This window comes from Coregonus clupeaformis, chromosome 27 (genome assembly GCF_020615455.1).
Source record: "Coregonus clupeaformis isolate EN_2021a chromosome 27, ASM2061545v1, whole genome shotgun sequence".
NCBI lineage: Eukaryota > Metazoa > Chordata > Actinopteri > Salmoniformes > Salmonidae > Coregonus > Coregonus clupeaformis.
This window is the reverse complement of record NC_059218.1, coordinates 6,132,056-6,149,600: the sequence shown is the minus strand read 5'-3', so window position 1 is coordinate 6,149,600 and position 17,545 is coordinate 6,132,056. Positions and strand designations below refer to the sequence as shown.

The following is a 17,545-nucleotide window of genomic DNA, read 5'->3' as shown; positions in this document are numbered from 1 at the left end:
GATTCAATCAGCTCGCCTTGAGTCAGCAGGGCTGCCATGCATAGCTTATCTGTCTGATTTATTACACTCACTTTGAGAGTATTTTTTGGAAATGTATGTCTACTGTCACCTATATTCATGAGAAAAAAATATTTTATATATATACAGTATCAGGCAAATGACAGTCCCACTAAGCCCAAACCAGCTGGGATGGCGTATCACTGCAGAATGCTGTGGTAGCCATGCTGGTTAAGTGTGCCTTGAATTCTAAATACATCACAGATAGTGTCACCAGCAAAGCACCCCAACACCATAACCTCCTCCTCCATGCTTTACGGTGGGAACTACACATGCGGAGATCATCCGTTCACCCACACCACGTCTCACAAAGACACCGCGGTTGGAACCAAAAATCTCCAATTTGGACTCCAGACCAAAGGACAAATTTCCACCTGTCTAAGGTCCATTGCTCATGTTTCTTGGCCCAATCAGGTCTCTTCTTCTTAATGGTGTCCTTTAGTAGTGGTTTCTTTGCAGCAAACCGACCATGAAGGCCTGATTCACACAGTCACTTCTGAACAGTTGATGTTGAGATGTGTCTGTGACTTGAACTCTGTGAAGCATTTATTTGGGCTGCAATTTCTGAGGCTGGTAACTCTAATGAACTTATCCACTGCAGAAGAGGTAACTCTGGGTCTTCCATTCCTGTGGCAGTCCTCATGAGAGCCAGTTTCATCATAGCACTTGATGGTTTTTGCGACTGCACTTGAAGAAACTTTCAAAGTTCTTGAAATGTTCCGTATTGACTAACCTTCATGTCTTAAAGTAATGATGGACTGTCTCTTTGCTTATTTGAGCTGTTCTTACCATAATATGGACTTGGTCTTTTACCAAATAGGGCTATCTTCTGTATACCTTGTCACAACACAACTGATTGGCTCAAACGCATTAAGAAGGAAAGAAATTCCACAAATTAACTTTTAAGAAGGCACACCTGTTAATTGAAATGCATTCCAGGTGACTACCTCATGAAGCTGGTTGAGAGAATGCCAAGAGTGTGCAAAGCTGTCATCAAGGCAAAGGGTGGCTATTTGAATAATCTCAAATATAAAATATATTTTGATTTGTTTAACACTTTTTTGGTTACTATATGATTCCATATGTGTTATTTCATAGTTTTGATGTCTTCACTATTATTCTACAATGTAAAAATAAAGAAAACCCTTGAATGAGTAGGTGTGTCCAAACTTTTGACTGGTAGTGTATATATATCCTAATATAAAAGTCTGAAGTAATTTCTTTGTGTGTTGTTTTTGAAAATCGATCAGTTTTGTTCAGATCTCAGAAAACGTGCTATTTGCAATCTCGAGCCAAACGCGCGTCGCCCTCTCTGTGTGTGCGTGTCTGATAACATTATCTCGGTGTTTTAAGCCAACTTCCAGACCGCGGTACGTGTGACCAACCAATTCATAGACAAGATGCGTAGGTCCCAGAGCACCCGCACCCACTTTTAACTACGGAGCCATTACGTTTATTAAGGGGAGTGGTTGTTGTTTACTGACGTGTAGGGACATTCTTTACGCGCACATCTGCGTATTTTACAACTTTAAATGCCTCTCCAATTAGTAGGCTAATAGTGAGATGACAGCTAAGGCTGAGGGGGATAGTGGCATTTGATATGGGTAGCCTCTAGAGAGGCTGAAACAGCGACGACTATGGAGGATCCGACTCGGATTGTGAGAGATCAACCTACTTCAGACCCGAGCGTTTCGCCCGATGTGGCCTTGCTGAAGAACAGGGACTATCAGCACAAGTGAGTTATTTGATGTAGCATAATATTTATTATTACATCCATATATAAGGTACACCCATATATAATCATTTTCCAACGATTTGAAGAAAGGTTATTGTAAATTTGGCCTATCTGGGAGGCCTTCTCTTTCAGACCTAGATTGTAAGAATCACCCATTTCTGTTCTTCCTCCACATTATGGGACAGCTGTTTGGCTGCGGTCTAAAGGAGAAGAGCATCTCAGGTCTTCAGGTTTTCTAACCTTTATACGAGTTCTCATTCACTCAGGTGTAAATCACACTTGGTCTAATGCACACTTGGGCACAATTCGATATCCTCTTACACCAGTGTTAGGTAGACTATTTAACCAATTACTGTCAGTGTCCACCATTCATAGGGTGCTTCAAACCAGATATACTCCATCAGTAACCTTGTTCATACATCCCAGGCACTCACTGTCTCAGAGTGACTGTTCGCTCACATGAGGCTTCCTCAGCAACACACTTCCAGAACAGGAGCTGTCAGGTGAATTATTAACAGCAACTCTATATGTTTGAACTGGCTGCTATTGGCAGGAGCTGGGGAGGGAACGACAGAGGTGTAGGCCACTCAGACAGGAGGGAAATGGGTCTCTCTCCCAGGATGTCAGTGACAGAGACTCCATATCACCTGGTGACACAGGAAACCCCTCTGTGGTTACCTTGTCAACCTGTCATGAATGACTGAACAAAAGCAATCTCTCTTTAGCTAATTTAATGCTATGTTGGGGAAACAATAAATAATGGTAGGGCTAAGGGCACTGGAGTTTTCTGAATACAGCAATCTATTTCTCTCCTTTATTTAACAAAATTATTTTTGTTATAACACATGGATTTTGTTATTACATAGGCTATCCATTACTGAAATATAAACCTGTTAATGAAGACTTGGGGGAGTTCTGTGTGGTAGATACTAGAGAGCTAAAGTGATGTGTGAACTGTGCGACCACAGTTTCTGCTACGGCACCACAGACTGCGGAGTTTGATCACATGCAGAGTGTGTTCATTGAGTTGAATCATGATACATTAATCATGGTACGTGACTAATGGTACAAAGTCTTGGAAATCCTTGCCAATACTATAACCGCCTCTTAATAATGTTAAAAAAAAAAAGCCTTCACCTTAAATGACCTTCCTCTAGATTAACATGGGTGTCTGAGACTCTTAGTGTGTCTAGCCCATGTTGGCAGGATTGATGACAGATGTTAATGAACTGTTGATATAGTGTAGGATATAGAGCCCGCTACGGCACTACCAACTGATTTGACTGATTGTGTAGCATAAGATATTCTTTAATGGTTGATCCCCAAGAGTTTAGTTGGTGAGGCATATCCCAATTTAACCAGCCCCATTAAGCTCAAGTGGAATGATTCCCATGGTTTGGAGAAATATTAGACTAAATGGCTTTTAAAAATGAAATAACAACCAATCTGATCATGAAGCAAGTTGTCAATTTGTCAAAATTAGTTCTACTCTTGAAGGTTGCATCTATCTGGTCTTAGACAACAGGTCAGATTTAGAGCCACATTGAACCCACCCTGTTCAGTCTTTATAAATGACCCTTGTACAGCTGATTGGGTATCCTGAAAAGCTTCGGCATACCCATATCTGCTTTTCCTCAACTGACCCGTGTTTGTCTCCTAGATATTATCCCCAGAAACTCCAACTGTCAGTCCTGTTTTCCTTTGATTACAGGGTGTTCGTCAATAGAAGTGTAACATTGGAGAACATCAAATGCTATGGCTTTGACATGGACTACACGCTGGCAGGTAGGTTTATTTAGTAGCCCAGTAGACCTACACCAACAAAGAGATGTGCTTGTACTGGTGAAGGGCAAAAAAAATAGGCAGATATTTTGAGAAAATATGGAAATCTAGTCACTATGTCTCACAGATTTAAGTATATAAGCATACAAATATTGTAACATTTCCACTGATGAATGTACTGACAGTTCATGTGTTCTGTATGTGTAGCGTACAAGTCTCCTGACTATGAGGATCTAGGCTTTGAGCTGCTCCGAGACAGGCTGGTGTCTATAGGCTATCCCCATGAGCTACTGCGTTACAACTACGACCCCACCTTCCCCACTCGGTAAGTTCTCTCATCCTGTTGATCTCACACACATTTGCATGCTGTTTATGTTTACATATGTTTAGTTTGGTAGTAAATAACATGACCCACTACTCACAAAGACATTGGGTAGATGCAAAGCATGGTTAGTTAGCATGGACTCTTCATGGGAGTCTACTTATGAAATGACCCCTAACCATTATTGTTAAGCCATTTGTTGCTCTGTGCAGTCTATTTTCTGTGTCCTTGGCCCAGGGGGACACTGCTGGAGAAACATTTTACAATATAATCAGTATAAACAGACATCCTGCAGAGATAGTTTCCCCAAAGGCCTGGTAACAGTATAACAAGATACGTCAAAATAGAGGAGAAATAAAAAGTAACCTACTTATTCTATCAAGAACAGCCACACATCTAAAAGATATCATCTTGCCCTCTCCAATCTATTCCTCTCTCTGCTTATCTCTGTATAACTTTATTCACCCCCATGCTCTCATCCTCTTTTTCATCCCAATCTATCCTCCCTCCTTCCTAGTGGCCTGGTATTTGACACAATGTATGGCAACTTGCTGAAGGTGGACTCCAATGGAAAAATTCTGCTGTGCAGTCATGGCTTCACCTTTCTAAAAAGGTGAGCGCTACATCACAGGAAATACAATAGTGTGTGTGTGTGTGGTGGTGATTTGTTCTGAGTGTACTGGTTTTCATTCTGTAAAAGGTTGTCCTTGGGTCAACACTGTCACTGAGAACATATCTGCACAATATCTGCACAATCACTTTACAAAGTCATCTAAGCAGGGGAACATTTTACATTTGTACATTTTAGTCATTTAGCACAGGGGTTCCCAAACTTTTTCACTCAGGCCCCCCTTCAGCATTGGGGAACATCCCACGTTAGCTGACATGGGCTAGTTGATCTGGACATTTCTTACAAGTTATAAATAGCTCTCTAAGGTATGCAATGACTGACATGACAAGAGGAAAACTGATGATGCATTACCCAACTTCGAAATTGCACCTTGTGCATTTTACTATTACAACTTTCAAGAGTAAGTTGAAAGCCGGACAGAGTTTCTTAAAAAATACAATTATGAAAATTAAAAAATACAACAGAGGATGTTGGAGACCAAGGGAGCCTGATCCTGACCTCGGTCAGATCCAACTGTGAGCATGTGTCTCAGTAGACCTACATACTGCTGTTATATTCAGCCTTCAACATAAAACAGCCCCCATTGTCCTGGCTCCTTCATGGAGGACTGAGAAATGACTGCAAAATATCTGCATGTTTCACAACCAACATGATACACCACAAGGTGTGCAGGAACGTTACAATGTTTTTCTAAACATTAATTGAATGCAGAATAGCAGCACTATTTTGGAATCCTTCACTCTTCCATTGGCTTACAATGGTGATGTAACCAGCTCACAAATATAAAAAAGTATATTTATATCCAGCACCTGGTGCCATGGGATTTGCGAATGAATGTCTGTATGTGTGTGTTTAGGTGTGTGTTATTGTATGATTGTGTGAGTTCCTTTTGAGTTAATCTTTGTGTTTATTGTGTTGTATGTAGGACTATGTGTATCGTGAAAGACTATATTGATTATACTTCAGTTGGACATGTATACAGAGGGCACTTGGGCCTGCCCACCCTCCATTCATAAATCAGGCTTTAGATGCCTTTGGGATCCCCTACCAGCAGCTAAGCTATCGAGAGGCTCCGGTTCCATTTCAAATCCACTCAATATCCATTGCATTTCTGCCTCATACTCTTGCAGTGAGGCAGACAGTAGTGATGCTTCAATGGCGAAGGCCTGTGGATGTTTCTACAGTGAGGGAAAAAAGTATTTGATCCCCTGCTGATTTTGTAAGTTTGCCCACTGACAAAGAAATGATCAGTCTATAATTTTAATGGTAGGTTTATTTGAACAGTGAGAGATAGAATAACAACAAAAAAATCCAGAAAAACGCATGTCAAAAACGTTATAAATTGATTTGCATTTTATTGAGGGAAATAAGTATTTGACCCCCTCTCAATCAGAAAGATTTCTGGCTCCCAGGTGTCTTTTATACAGGTAACGAGCTGAGATTAGGAGCACACTCTTAAAGGGAGTGCTCCTAATCTCAGCTTGTTACCTGTATAAAATACACCTGTCCACAGAAGCAATCAATCAATCAGATTCCAAACTCTCCACCATGGCCAAGACTAAAGAGCTCTCCAAGGATGTCAGGGACAAGATTGTAGACCTACACAAGGCTGGAATGGGCTACAAGACCATCGCCAAGCAGCTTGGTGAGAAGGTAACAACAGTTGGTGCGATTATTCGCAAATGGAAGAAACACAAAATAACTGTCAATCTCCCTCGGCCTGGGGCTCCATGCAAGATCTCACCTCGTGGAGTTGCAATGATCATGAGAACAGTGAGGAATCAGCCCAGAACTACACGGGAGGATCTTGTCAATGATCTCAAGGCAGCTGGGACCATAGTCACCAAGAAAACAATTGGTAACACACTACGCCTTGAAGGACTGAAATCCTGCAGCGCCCGCAAGGTCCCCCTGCTCAAGAAAGCACATATACAGGGCCGTCTGAAGTTTGCCAATGAACATCTGAATGATTCAGAGGAGAACTGGGTGAAAGTGTTGTGGTCAGATGAGACCAAAATTGAGCTCTTTGGCATCAACTCAACTCGCAGTGTTTGGAGGAGGAGGAATGATGCATATGACCCCAAGAACACCATCCCCACCGTCAAACATGGAGGTGGAAACATTATGCTTTGGGGGTGTTTTTTTGCTAAGGGGACAGGACAACTTCACCGCATCAAAGGAACGATGGACGTGGCCATATACTGTCAAATCTTGGGTGAGAACCTCCTTCCCTCAGCCAGGGCATTGAAAATGGGTCGTGGATGGGTATTCCAGCATGACAATGACCCAAAACACACGGCCAAGGCAACAAAGGAGTGGCTCAAGAAGAAGCACATTAAGGTCCAGGAGTGGCCTAGCCAGTCTCCAGACCTTAATCCCATAGAAAATCTGCGGAGGGAGCTGAAGGTTCGAGTTGCCAAACGTCAGGCTCGAAACCTTAATGACTTGGAGAAGATCTGCAAAGAGGAGTGGGACAAAATCCCTCCTGAGATGTGTGCAAACCTGGTGGCCAACTACAAGAAACATCTGACCTCTGTGATTGCCAACAAGGGTTTTGCCACCAAGTACTAAGTCATGTTTTACAGAGGGGTCAAATACTTATTTCCCTCATTAAAATGCAAATCAATTTATAACATTTTTGACATGCGTTTTTCTGGATTTTGTTGTTGTTATTCTGTCTCTCACTGTTCAAATAAACCTACCATTAAAATTATAGACTGATCATTTCTTTGTCAGTGGGCAAACGTACAAAATCAGCAGGGGATCAAATACTTTTTTCCCTCACTGTAGCTCTAGATCGAACTTCAACACACCTACAAAAGCTGCAATTGACAGAATCTAAATGTGTAAATGCTGGTATTTTCAAATGACACCCTAACATAGTCATGAGACTCAAAGAGAGGTCTTGTCATTGATAGTGCTGGTGGGTTAAGTGCCCTCTGGATGTTATCTGTTGGCTCAGTGGGTTCTCACAGAATGACTCATCATCTGGAAATGCTCCAATAGCAACTGTTTGGTGTTATTGGGGAGGTTGTCAGACCGAGTGTGTACATAGTATGCATGTTTTTGTCATGATACATGTCTTTGTATGCGTCTGTGGCTACTTCCCGGGACCACCCATATGTAAAATGTATGCATGCATGACTTTAAGTCGCTTTGGATAAAAGCATCTGCTAAATGGCATATATTATTACTCTTAATTTGCTAGTTGTATGAATACTTTCCTTCTCTACAGGGACAAGATCCACGACTACTACCCCAACAACTTCATTCAGAGAGGCAACACTGACCGCTTTTATATCCTCAACACTCTCTTTAACCTTTCAGGTAGCAACAACAGTATTACTTTCTGTAGTTCTGTACAATCATACTGCAAAAAAAGTCAAGTAGAATGACTTTGTAATGCCCTCCTGCTCCTCCCACAGAGACATATCTGTATGGCTGCCTTGTGGACCTCTTCACCAGATGTAGCAGATATGTAAAGTGAGTGGCTATTTTTCTCCCCCCTCTTTTCGTTGACCCTCTCTTTTTCTCTACAGTTGTGAGAATTGTAAATCATTAAAAAGAAGAGAATAATGTGACTGTCGTTTCTCTGCTCTTTTGTTTTTCAAAGCTGCCAGAAAGGCTTCAAACATGGTGACTTGTTCATGTCATTCAGAAGCATGTTCCAGGATGTTCGAGATGCAATGGACTTTGTTCATGATACGGTTAGCATTATAATGTACATACCAGGCCATCCCGACACATATACACACACACACATTATGAAACATTACTGTCTGTCTTTGCGGAAAGACTGACTCCTTTTTGTCATATAGGGCACTCTGAAGGAAAGCACTCTGAAGAATTTGGATAAATATGTCGTCAGAGATGTGAGTGAAAATAACTTTGAACCTCCCTTAATTGCTGTTCCATATTGGATACCTTTTATGGATACAGTATATTGTCAAAGTGCTTTGGACATAATTTCTCTATCCAGAGGAAATTACCCTCTCCTTTACTTCCTTCTCTTTACAGCCAAACTTGCCTGTTCTCCTGACTCGCATTAAGGAGGTGGCCAAAGTGTTCCTGGCAACCAACAGTGACTACAACTACACGGAGGTCAGGCTTCTGGTCATGGTTTCATGGCACATGATGTCCATTCTATTCAAAACATGATGTCCATTCTATTCAATACATGATGTCCATTCTATTCAATACATGATGTCCATTCTATTCAATACATGATGTCCATTCTATTCAATACATGATGTCCATTCTATTCAATACATGATGTCCATTCTATTCAACACATGATGTCCATTCTATTCTATACATGATGTCCATTCTATTCTATAAATTATGTCCATTCTATTCTATAAATGATGTCCATTCTATTCTATAAATTATGTCCATTCTATTCAATACATGATGTCCATTGTATTCAATACATGATGTCCATTGTATTCAATACATGATGTCCATTCTATTCTATAAATGATGTCCATTGTATTCCATAAATTGTCCATTCTATAAATGATGTCCATTCTATTCAATACATGATGTCCATTCTATTCTATACATTATGTCCATTCTATTCAATACATTATGTCTATTCTATTCGATACATGACGTCTATTCTATTGTATTATTTTTCACACGAAGGATGTGTCTTTGTTCTTTTTCTTAGGCTATCATGAAATACTTGCTTGAAACTCCACCAGGTGCCAAGGTTAGTCTAGGTGTCTCCAGTTTCAAATTAAGGAAAAGGGTTTGGGGAACAAATTAACATTAATTCTAATGAATATTTCAATATTTATTTTCTTATAAGTACCCAAAGAAACCGTGGCGTGCATTCTTTGACCTTGTCGTCGTGGATACCAGGAAGCCACAGTTCTTTGCAGAGGGAACTGTGCTGAGACAGGTAGACACGGTAAGGCACTTTGACTCATCATTACATGGTGTGTATAGAAAACATAATTTAACACACCACACAATTAGATAAATGTTCTAATCTATCCAACATAGAACACAGGGAAGCTCCGCATCGGAACATACACTGGAGACCTCCAGCATGGAACGGTCTACTCTGGAGGTAATAATTGTTATTTTTCATATTATGATAAAAAATAGGTAATATATTCTAGGAAGAGGGACAGAGAGGAAATGGGAAGCTATGAGATTGAGATGGGAGAGGAATAGTGTGTTTCACCCATCTTGGTTTCAGTGGGTGTCACATCTCCTTTCCATCCTCTTTTATCTGTCCATTTCTCCCTCCATCTGTCTCTCCTCCCTGCAGGCTCCTCAGACATTGTGTGTGACTTGCTGGACGTGAAGGGGAAGGACATCCTCTATGTGGGGGACCACATCTTTGGGGACATCCTGAAGTCTAAGAAGAGGCAAGGTTGGAAGACCTTCTTGGTAGTGCCTGAGCTGGCCAAGGAGTTGCAGGTGTGGACAGAGAAGAGCCGTAAGTACAAACATGGTCAACCTCCTCTTCATGACCTCAGTGACCCTAACACTGACCTATCATATACCACACACAGACATCACATGGCCACCTTACATACATTATGTTAGGTAATGTAATCTTGAAGTTGAGGCCACCATTTTGATGAGTGTTTCTCTTTTTTCTCAAGATCTCTTTGAAGAGCTGAAGCGTCTTGATGTGTATTTAGCTGAGTTGTACAAGTGAGTGGGCATTTCCTCTGTTATATGAGTGACACTTGTCTAGTATTGCATTTGACAGAGATTGCATTATGTTGTTCATCTGGCTGGCCTTTCCCCTCAGGCACCTGGACAGTAGCTGTCGAGATCGTCCAGACATCAGTGCCATTCAGACCAGGATGAAGGTAAACCATGCCCACTGACACATAATCCCTCTCTGAGAAATGCTCTAACACATCGTCCACCGAGGTTATGTTTTTATGTGCTTCCCAGGCATATTTATCTGAAATGTTTTCATAATTACACCTGAGTGAGAATTTCTTCGTCTGGCTTTATGGTGTATTTCAATGTGCTGCTAACTGCATTTTGTGTCTTACAGGTGGTGATTTATAGGATGGATCTTTCCTACGGCCAGATGGGCAGCCTTCTGCGAAGTGGCTCCAGACAGACTCTGTTCGCCAGCCAGCTCATGCGTTACGCTGACCTGTACTCTTCCACCTGCATTAACCTGCTCCACTACCCCTTCAGTTACCTGTTCAGGGCCCAACCTGTCCTGGTGAGTTCCTGTTCAGATATTCCTGTGATAATAACAGGGACATGCATCTACTCTTTCATCAAATCCCTTGCTGAAATTACCATGAAAAAACATGGATTTTTCCCCCCTGATGCTGTCCAGATGCCCCATGAGTCCTTGGTGGATCATCACCCCCTTAACTTCCCCTCACCTGAGTTCTCCGCTCTGGATCATGTCCAGAAGATAGCTGAAGCCAAGGTTTGACACTCATACCTACAGCTATCTGTTATTTACAAATGTTGCGTTTTCTGTTTAAATAAACACTATTTATCTGTTAAAATAAATAGTCTAGATTTAAGCCCTGAAAAAGTATATCTTTGTTGTCTCTATCTTCCATTGTCCATATTGATTTTAAAATATAACCTTTCTGTTCTTAGAGGGCGAGTGAACAAGATAACACAGCAGAACTGAAAGACATGTGAGGATGTATTTACCAAAACAATTATTCTGTTATTCCGACTGTTCCTCCATATCTCAAAAAAGGTGGCTGTGTGTTTGTTTTGACTGGCAATTAATTCCATCTTCTTTTTTATTTATAAACTGGGTGGTTTGAGCCCTGAATTATGATTGGCTGAAAGCCATGGTATATCAGACCGTATACCACGAGTATGACAAAACATTTAGTTTTACTGCTCTAATTACGTTGGTAACCAGTTGATAATAGCAATAAGGCACCTCGGGGGTTTGTGGTATATGGCCAATATACCACGGCTAAGGGCTGTGTCCAGGCACTCCGCAACAGTCCTTAGCCATAGTATATTGGCCATATACCACAACACCTCGGGCCTTATCGCTTAAGTATAGCGCCACCTGCTGTAAGACAGTTTTTACAGTATGTCAAGGGGGGAAGACAACTTGGATATGTCACTGATTCTAGGTTACTGTTTAAGTTAATATTTGTTATTATTCATCTGTTTTTATGTGTGCTTATCTATTTAGCTACAGTACTTTTACACATCCTATTTGCAATACTGATTTTGTTCCCTGTGCGAATGTATATAAACTTCAATTAGCATGTAAACTGAAACATGCTCAGTGACCATTTAAATGTCAAGTGTTTGTGGTGAATTATTATGCAGGTTGGCTCATGTAGCCTATGTTCAATAAGTATGTAACTAGCTCTGTGGTGGGCATTCTTGTGTGGTGGTTAGTACGTGACCATGGTTAGGTGGATTTATGACAATTATAACATGAACCTATCAGTGACAAAAAAACAAAAAGAATGACTCTTGTTGGCTACTCTTCATACCCTACATTGTATTAGAAGCCTACCCTAGCCTATGGGGGCTATGTAATTAGGTGTTCGTCCTAAAGATTAATAAATAAGTAATAAATAAATAAATAAAAGTAATGAGTCCAAAACATTTATCCTTTCTATAACGGTGAAACAAAATTACAGCGTAATTTCAACAATAATTTGAATGTAACAAACAAGGCTCTTGAGGCGTACTGACGCCCTTTGCCCATTGGATGGCAGCAAATCGATGTTCTGTGCAAAACGCTTGCAGCCCACTGTATGCAAACCTATGGGATGTAATTTACATCGAGACGTCCCACTGGGCACACACTGGTTGAATCAACGTTATTTCCACGTAATTTCAATGAAATTACGTTGAACCACCGTGGAATAGACGTTGAATTGACGTCTGTGCTCAGTAGGTTGTAAGCACTATAGGCCCAATGTGTTTCTTCCACATTCAAAATAAATTACATGGATTAGGAACCCTTTACCCTCTAAAGCACTGGTCCATTGAAATGTGAAGTGAATAATACAATTGAATGAATAAAATGACATGAGTATTGAATGTTCAACTAGGCATACAGCTTCATATTGAGATGGAGGCGTGTGCCACTGGCCCAATGCATGTTTTTTTCCCCCTTGCCTCTCGCCAAATCGTAAAAAATCCAACATCAGATTACTGCATTTCCTGTCAAAATAATAATTTTCTTAAGGATTTGCTTTTGGTAATACAGATTCATAGGCAGCAATTTAAGCACTTTAGCTGTAAGTGTCCATGGGCCAATAACATTTGTATTGCCTAGTAATCATTCATTACGTTTTCAGCAGATGTAAGTTATTTATTTAACCAACCTTCAAATTATAAAACAAATATAGGGCTAGTTATAGGGTATTGAATACATGTCATACATGTAGTAACCTGGGCCTAATTGGTATTTACCGGTTGAAAACATATGGCATGCTCTTCCTATAGCCTTTTAACTGCAAAAGGTGGCCCCATAGATGTTGGGGCTGGGTGACGTTCGGGAACACGGGCGCGTAACATGTGTGTTCACTTTGCCCTTGTTCCTCATTTTTCCGGGTCCTTTCTATAGAATGACCAATCACTTCAGTTAGCCTTGACTATAGTGACTATAGCTACACAATATTTAATTGCATATCGTTCATTTTCAAGAAAAAAACTGTCAAAGGCAATGTGGCCTTTACAAATAGCCTACAATTTACCAAGTAGATCTATAAATAAATTAAATACGAATGATTATTTAACTGTACAATGAAGACCACTTTCAATGATTAATCAAATTATTCAGACACAATGTAATAACTCCCCATATCCTAAATAATGACAAAATTAAAATAAAGTCAGAGATCTAAAGAAAAGTAATAGCACTATGACAACAGTTCATATTAACCTAATGATTACATTTTTGCAGTTCTATGTTTTGTTATTTTGATCAAATAAACCATGCTAACAGAGCAGACCAACACAAAACTCTGATTAAAACATTTTATTTACTACACACAACAAATGCACTCACTCAAAAGCATCACTTTTAACATTATGAGACTTAACCCCCCCCCCCCAAAAAAAAAGTATAATTGTAAAGTGGTTATCCCACTGGCTATAGGGTGAATGCACCAATTTGTAGTCGCTCTGGATAAGAGCGTCTGCTAAATGACGTAAATGTGCCCTTGAGCAAGGCACTTAACCCTAATTGCTCCTGTAAGTCGCTCTGGATAAGAGCGTCTGCTAAATGACTAAAATGTAAATGTAAATGTAAAATGTTAACATTAAAATAAACGTGTTTTTTTTGTGAATCAATTGGAGTACATTGTGTCTCACACAGCCTTGTGAGTCCTCTGTATGACTAGCTAATTAACTCATTAATTTATCCTCTGCAGTTAAAGGGGTGTAGTAGGGGTTGCCTGCGCCACACACAAGTGGTGCTCCCAAACACAAATCTGTTGGATTCAGTGCAGGACTCTCAGTGCTCTACCCAGTCAGGTATGACAGCAGACGCACCACCGTCCCGCATTCCAGGATTTCCCAGAAAGCATTGCAAGCAAGCCTCAACAGGTCACATTCTTCACTCTGGGGGAATTTTGCACAGTCAAGTGGCTGAGCTAGATCTGCTCCACCTTACTAATACCGTCTGACTTCAATTCAGTGTGAAATCAAATCAATGATCAACAAATATCTTGTCCCTCCCTCAAGCAAACAAAGTCACTTTTCCATTGACAAAGCCTGGGAAAGTAGCTGCAGAAACATCAAATAGGCTCAGTGACAGAAAAAGCATAAACCAAATGTATTAATGGGACTGTAAGCACAGGCTGGCAGTTGATAGGGTTTTCTTTTTTAAATAGAAAGATATAAACAACAGTGGGCATACATTACACCAACATTGTGTGACACTGATCAAGGTGCTTTGGCTTGAGATCTTCTCCAACACTAAAACTTTTTCTCTGTACTGTTAAGAAATTGTTGACTCTTCCACTGAAAGTGAATTGCATTTGGCAGTTGAATGTTTGCTTAAACATACATTTGATTTAGTTATGAGCAAAAAAAATACCTATGTTTATAATGATTTTGAAGCAGAACATAATTTCCTGATGACACTCACAACCAACTTTCCTAGCAGTCTGATCCTTTGAAGGTCTCCCAAATGACACACACACACACACACAGGAGCGCTCCCTGAGCCCCCATCCCACAGCTCACCCCATCCCCCACCATCAGCATACACTGAACAGGACCTGCCTCCCTGCATTCCTCCAGAACACTCCCCTCCCCCACCGACCTGCCTGCCACTACAAAGGATGCTCAAACACACACATCAATTCTCCCCTATATAACCTTTTCTCATTTACTTTGGGGGAACTTACATGTGGGTACACAACAACATATTTTTACTAAGTTACTGTATATTACTTTCTAAACCAGCTTTAAGACACAAAAAGTGAAGCCTTCAAGAGCTATTTTGAAAAGGCCAGATATTTTAGAAAACATCAAGAATCTGAATAAAAAGTAAATAACTCATTTTTTTGTCTTGCTTTAACTACATTGAAATATTTTCAGTCTTAGGGTGTTTTGTAAGTCATTTATTTCCTAATGTATACAGCTGTGTTGTACATAGATGTTTTATTTGCCACTATAACTACGTGGAAAATATATTTTAGTCAACACACTTCAATTAAATTAGGATACTGGAGTGAGGTCATTTAAACTTTTTACAGTGACTTATAGGCTGTTCTAAGAAAAGCACACTGTGGCCACGAGGTGACTACTATTGATTTAGGAATAACTTCTAATAATTCTGAAACACCGACGTTGAAATCAATATAAAACTATTCCTGTCTCTCCCAGCATCCCCTTACCACCAATTCAGAGAGAGCTGAGGCCAAATGCTATGACAATACTATTGCACTGCTAGAATGAATGGTACAGTAGTGCAACATTGTCAAAGCAGCTGACCTCAGCATGTGTCAGCACGTGGACATGGGGACAGCCACTCTCCATTGCCAATAGAAGACAACCAGCTAAAGCTAAACTACTTTTACATAAGCAGCAATGTCTAGCTCACATTTCCCATCAATAGTTTGGACATTACTTGGGTGGTTAGATAACCATAAAATAGAATCTACATTCAAACCTAACAGTTTTTCAGATACCTGTACACACCTAAGGTAAAATGATAATGCCTGCAAAATACTGTCTAATTGACTTGTATCATGTGGGCACAATAATATAAATCAAAAGCTATAAAGCTGTACTGACTTAAAATCTTCTGACAGTGATCCACATGTTCAACTTCAGAAACATCACAAGTTTAATCTTTGTAAAGAAGTTATTAAGGAGCCTTATATTTAGTGTTCCTGTAGCCTCACACACACCCACATGCACATGTGTAGGCCCCTCATATTTATTGCCTGTCAACTCAGAGGGGTGAGGGGTTAAGGCAGAGGGAGGTGTGGGTCTCCGTTTCATCAGCCAATGCCCTTTTAATATTGCACTGCTCATCTCAATACCCAGTAGTACAATAGAAAAGGGGCAATGGACGACAACATGGACACCATCAGCCTCATCTGAAGATAGTAGTGCTTCTTACTCCAATCCTGTTCCTCCATGACACTGTCAAACAAGCACTGGCTGATCAACTCTGACGTGTAAGAATCACTGACCAGTTTAACAACAATAGGCTACTACTCCATACTTTCATGTTGATTTGTAACTTCACAAAATATACAATGTTAAGAGAGACTCATTATAGTTAACACCAAGTAGTTTAGGAAATGCAGCAATTTGAAAAAGGAAAGTACTCAGAGTTATCAATAAGTAGTTTCTGGAGACAACTCAGGAAAAAACATGCATTTTTGCTGACAAATCTTATCAAGTTGACTACCTGCCCTCTTTCTCGCAAACAATATTTTAAGGGAGGCTTATTTTACCAGAACTGGATTAAAGCATCATTATCACATGCAGATATAGGTTCTTAATATGATCACCATGTTGCAGGAGAACGTTCCTGCAATGCAGGAAATTTAAAACTTGTAGTCTATTTGAGGTTTAAAAAGGCTTCTGACGTTTTACATTTACATTTTGATATTTCAGACTTGACTTTCCCTTACGAAAAATGTATCAACCCCTAAAAAAATGTCCATTAATTACAATCCACATAATAATTCACATTTCATGTTGCTGCAGGATTATTTCCTGCTGTAGCAAACTGGCTCAAATTAAGATCCTTCACATAAAAAATTGGAACTATTTCAATTAATTACCCTTTAATACAAAATATGCAAACCTTTTTCAAATCATCTAATTATTGTATATAGGTTGAATTGTGCCTATATAATTTTAAGAGGCAACATGAAAAATGAACGTTTTTCCTCACTCAACTGAGAGAAGAATGGTCTTCCCAGAATCATGACTAGTTCCAATGAAATGTATTCTAATTCTGAGAACAGGGGGACATTTTGTTACTGTGCAACATTTTCATTTGACTTTGTACTCTTAAATCATAGTTGAAAATTAATCTGGCACATTTATTATTTGTTCACTTTTGTGTTTAGACTTGAAACTCTTAACTCACCAACCAGCCCTTTATTATGCCTATCGTTTGTATTACATGTGCAACAAAATAGAAACTCAGAGGTAGGCTATTTAAAAGTTAATTAAACATATACAAAATATTAAAGCATATCATTGGTCGGCAATTCAGGCGAAAACGTTTGAACATAGCATTTAGCTCAACTCATCAAACTCATCTACAGCAGCTAGTGAATAGCCTACCTTAGGCCCTGTAATATAATACACTTGTTATTACAATATAACAAGTCAAATGAAAAATGGCTAAATGAATAGACTGTAACCTAGCCTACATTTATGTTGCAGTTGTCCCCATGCATTACAATGACATCATTCAGATATTTCACATAGGTCTAATACCAACAGAGAGAGCACAAACTTGTCAACGAACCTTTGTTTTTCTTGAGCTTTCAACTTCTATATCAATAGGATAATTATCAGTAGCAGCAGGAATGGATACAATCTGCAAACC

General features: G+C 39.9%; 1 protein-coding gene across 1 annotated transcript; it reads left to right on the top strand.

The window, feature by feature from the left end:
• The first annotated feature begins 1,467 nt into the window (after positions 1–1,467).
• On the top strand, positions 1,468–11,354 carry LOC121541754 (cytosolic purine 5'-nucleotidase). The gene is made up of 18 exons (XM_041851036.2): positions 1,468–1,792; positions 3,504–3,577; positions 3,782–3,899; positions 4,414–4,509; positions 7,763–7,854; positions 7,953–8,010; positions 8,141–8,234; positions 8,346–8,399; positions 8,545–8,628; positions 9,197–9,238; positions 9,338–9,439; positions 9,535–9,601; positions 9,806–9,976; positions 10,146–10,197; positions 10,298–10,358; positions 10,553–10,729; positions 10,850–10,945; positions 11,125–11,354. Exons 1-18 carry the CDS (start codon positions 1,695–1,697, stop codon positions 11,167–11,169), a joined length of 1,581 nt encoding a protein of 526 aa, XP_041706970.1. The 5' UTR covers positions 1,468–1,694; the 3' UTR covers positions 11,170–11,354.
• Positions 11,355–17,545: the final 6,191 nt, after the last annotated feature.

Excerpts from the sequence above, each read along its gene's own strand:
- LOC121541754 (XM_041851036.2), top strand. The coding sequence starts at position 1,695 with ATGGAGGATCCGACTCGGATTGTGAGAGATCAACCTACTTCAGACCCG. Across the intron at positions 3,578-3,781 it reads CATGGACTACACGCTGGCAG|CGTACAAGTCTCCTGACTAT; the intron begins GTAGGTTTATTT and ends CTGTATGTGTAG. Across the intron at positions 10,946-11,124 it reads AGAAGATAGCTGAAGCCAAG|AGGGCGAGTGAACAAGATAA; the intron begins GTTTGACACTCA and ends TTCTGTTCTTAG.